The sequence below is a fragment of the Antedon bifida genome, chromosome 4, assembly GCF_963402885.1.
Source record: "Antedon bifida chromosome 4, ecAntBifi1.1, whole genome shotgun sequence".
NCBI lineage: Eukaryota > Metazoa > Echinodermata > Crinoidea > Comatulida > Antedonidae > Antedon > Antedon bifida.
The window spans coordinates 1,190,158-1,193,908 of record NC_136229.1 but is presented as its reverse complement, the minus strand read 5'-3'; the positions used below and the strand labels follow the sequence as shown (position 1 = coordinate 1,193,908).

Below are 3,751 nucleotides of genomic sequence, written 5' to 3'. Positions count from 1 at the left end.
TAGTGAACTTTTATTCATTTACAACAAAATCAACTAACAAAACTCTCTACAAAAAGTTAATTTTATAATGGCAAAAATCTCAACAAACGTCAACTAAATTTATCTCCTTTTTTCACCTGAAATATACTTTCATCAAAGTACAAATACTACTTGAATTGGATTGTGGACCAATTTAAATGAAACTTTTATACCCAATATCTCTCTTTATACAGAGAGCTACTATAGCTACTAAACTACTATATAACATTTTCACATGCTATTGTCACGAATAAAAATGTGTGCGGCTGAGTGAAAGTGAAAAATATTTAATTTCTAGTAATGCTTATATAATTCGCGAGCACAATGAAACACAACTTATTACCAACATCCGTTCCATTTTGTGAGGTGAGCGCACAACTGTATTAAAATGTCAAAATAATATGAAAGATATAATTTCACTCTTTCCCGCTTTAAACAAATCAATGTCTGATATGTATTAGTAAATATTTACTTTACTGTGTTGTAATTATTCTTTTTTTTAATTTTCCTTCGTACGCTATGCTTACATAGATGTCTAATTAGACGCACCCCAATGGAATCGAGTACTACTAATCCGTTTTTGTTGCAACCGTTATTTAATCTAAAACAAATTTTACGTTTTAATATTCTATTTAACATCTAATAAAATTTAGTATTTCTATGATTAGTTACATACATTTACAGTACCTGGCGTCAGATCTTGTCAATCCAATCTAAAACAAATTTTAAAATCCACGTTATGTTTTAGCATTCTATTTAACTTCTAATAAAATGTAGTATTTCTATGATTAGTTACATACATTTACTATTTGTATAATAATGATGACGTCAATACCACCTGTTATAGTTGATTGAATTTAAGGAATAAACAGAATTAAAGTAACTAAGATATTAGATTAAAAATTACAATGTAACTTAACTTCGCACGACACCTGATGTGTACGGCGATACCCATTCAGCTTCCCTAAGAAGTTCTGCTTCTCTAAGTTTTTCATATAACGTATTACAAAACTCGTAAGGAGTTTTGTATTGTTTGTCTAGTACGTTTAGAAGCTTTAAAGTGTTATCCTTTGTACAAATTCTCATCTTTTCAATCGTGTCAGCTTTGATTCCAATTGCGTCAGCTAAAGCTCTCCAATCAAGTGGACCATTTGTACCTTCCCTTTCCACGTCAAGATTTGTCATCAAACGATGACAGACTTCTTCTGGAAGTTTTTGATAAAACTCATGCTGTGTTCCAGAAATTTGGCGAGACATTTGAAGGTTCAAATCTGAATCAGCGGGCGCCGGCGATGGAACCTGAAAGAAGTAATGATACAATACGCTAATATATATTTTAATTTGAACCCTGTATTTAACGAACTACATTTCTATTGTACAGTACCATTTGATTTCCAGCAATAATCCGTTGCGCTTCCATATGAAGATACTTTTCTTCTGTATTACCGTTTTGTTTCACTTTCATTCTACAGTACACTGAATCGTGATTGTCTGAATCAGTACTTTTCAGACGAAATCTACAACCTGCAGGAAGATCACAACCGTCGTCATTCGTCTCGTACCACAGCTCCTCGTAATTCAGCGTCTATTGTTGATACAACATGTTAACAATGTTTTCGTAATGATACAGACCGTACTAAAACATGCATGAGCAGTCTAGGACCAATTAGAAGGCTAGTTTCCATTTTTTGTACAAAAATTAAAACCTTGTTCTTACCATTTCAGTAGGCTCGTATTCTGAGAGCCATCCATCTTTTATCTCCTTTAAATTAACTTTGACATCTTCTCCAGTGTTTTGTACACGAATTATGTGTACATCATCTCGACGTTCTTCTTTATTTTCGCTCTGATATTTTATAACCGCCTAAAATAATTATTTGGTAACAATCTTGTTATTGACAATTGTAGCTATGGTACCATCACAAATTATCTTGTCTATCTATCGTCTACACATTAAGGGAAAACTTGACCGAGAACCGTAACCATATTTTTCATAACATACCTGTTAACAACAGTGAAAATGCATGAGGTAGATTTTGCCATGCGCTTGTGACGTCACAGCAATTTACGGCGACGGCTGTACGATGAGAGCGCGCGGCGGTATCGTAAATTTCGCGATTGTTCTGAAATCATAATATGATATGATATAATACATTATTATGTACATCCCGAATACGTTGTTAAAATATGGTTCTCGGTCAATTTGTCCTTTAACAGTTTTATGTTCCATTGTCGCCTAAAAAATACTACTAGCCGTGCTTCCGATGCTTGGTATTCAAACTTACCTCCTTATCATGTGGATTAAATGCTCGAACTTTAAATGTGTAAGTGTTGCCTCCAAAGTAATCTTTGCCAAATGAACAGATGTTCATTCGTTTTGTTCCTTCCGTTTCAGCAACACCAGTCATTGTAAAGAGAGTGAAATGTTTTATCATAACGATGCAATGATCTTCGTAAACAAAGCTTATTCCTTCATTGTCATCAATTGGTTCCCAATCAGAATCTGCATCGTTTGAATCCTTTATTTTTCCTGAAAATGTCCAGTGATCTTTGTTTTCAGCGCAATGTGGAAACGTCAAAAAGAACGGCACTTCAAAGGTAGTCTCTGGTGGTCCGCAGTGTATGATAGGAGCAACTCGTGTTTCATTCGGCTTTTCCAGCTTCAAGTGTTCATCTTGGTCTAAGTACATGTACACCTCTTTTCTCGTTCCTTTAGGAATTGCACCTTCTGGGATGAAGAGATTGACATCTGCATCTTTAATAGTTAGGTTGCCGCCTTTATGGTCGAACATTCCCGCAGCAAATATTGTAGTAGAAAAAATGAATTCAGATACGTCTTTTAATTTTATCATTGAAACCTTCAACCGGAAAATCCCAAGCATCTTTTCCAATGCAGTGCCTTGTCCGTCTTTGAGATGTTGGCCCACTAGTCCGACTTCTAAATTAAAAACACAATTCAGTTTATAGTTATAATTTGTGTTAGTTGGCATGTAAATGTATAGTGCTGAAAAGATGTAATCTTATAGAAAGGAGGATATTTTATATTATATTGAAATATGTTTTGCGTACCAAATCCGAACTGATTGTTGAAGTTCAATTGTTGTATCTGCAGATGAGAATCAATGCGCAAAAGCTCCGCAATTATGTATATTTAGTTCATTGTATCTATATATAAATTTACGTAATGGCAAAATTCGGTAAATCCTGCCTTACTTCTAGAATGTTTACTCGATGGTATATAAAGTTGTTTCGTACTTTCGGTACTGATTTTAACCACCTGATGCAACCCTGTTTACTAATTAAATTGAGTTACATAATTAGTTATTAAAAATTAAAACGAATTTAGGTTCAACGATTTGCCACAAATAGGGTGTTTTCCGATCGTAGTATACACTGTCTAATGGATGTCCATCTTGAAAAATACCCGCACACAATAATACGAGGATGCTTCGCATTTACCTATCTCCTTCTAAGATAATTGTTTATAACTAAAAACCGGTTCATCATGATGTTAAAGACAGGCCGATTTTCTTTTAAAAAAATACTATTTTTGGAACATTCCAATCTCTCAGTCTCAGTATAATTATTTGGTTTAACACAAGTAGGTAACTTTATTGGTTCTTGGGGAATAAACTGAAAACCTTTATTAGGTATTGTAAAACTTTGACAATACTGTAAATACGTACAGTATTAACCATTTTCGGTCGATATATAAACACATATGCAAATAAAC

At 33.8% G+C, this 3,751-nt stretch overlaps 1 protein-coding gene across 1 annotated transcript; it reads right to left on the bottom strand.

Annotated features, from left to right (window-relative positions):
* LOC144841200 (UNC5C-like protein) lies at positions 1–3,150 on the bottom strand. The gene is made up of 5 exons (XM_078697447.1): positions 3,088–3,150; positions 2,304–2,956; positions 1,736–1,882; positions 1,403–1,603; positions 1–1,317 (listed from the first exon to the last, which is right to left on the bottom strand). Exons 2-5 carry the CDS (start codon positions 2,898–2,900, stop codon positions 934–936), a joined length of 1,329 nt encoding a protein of 442 aa, XP_078553573.1. The 5' UTR covers positions 2,901–2,956; positions 3,088–3,150; the 3' UTR covers positions 1–933.
* Between the last annotated feature and the right edge of the window lie 601 nt (positions 3,151–3,751).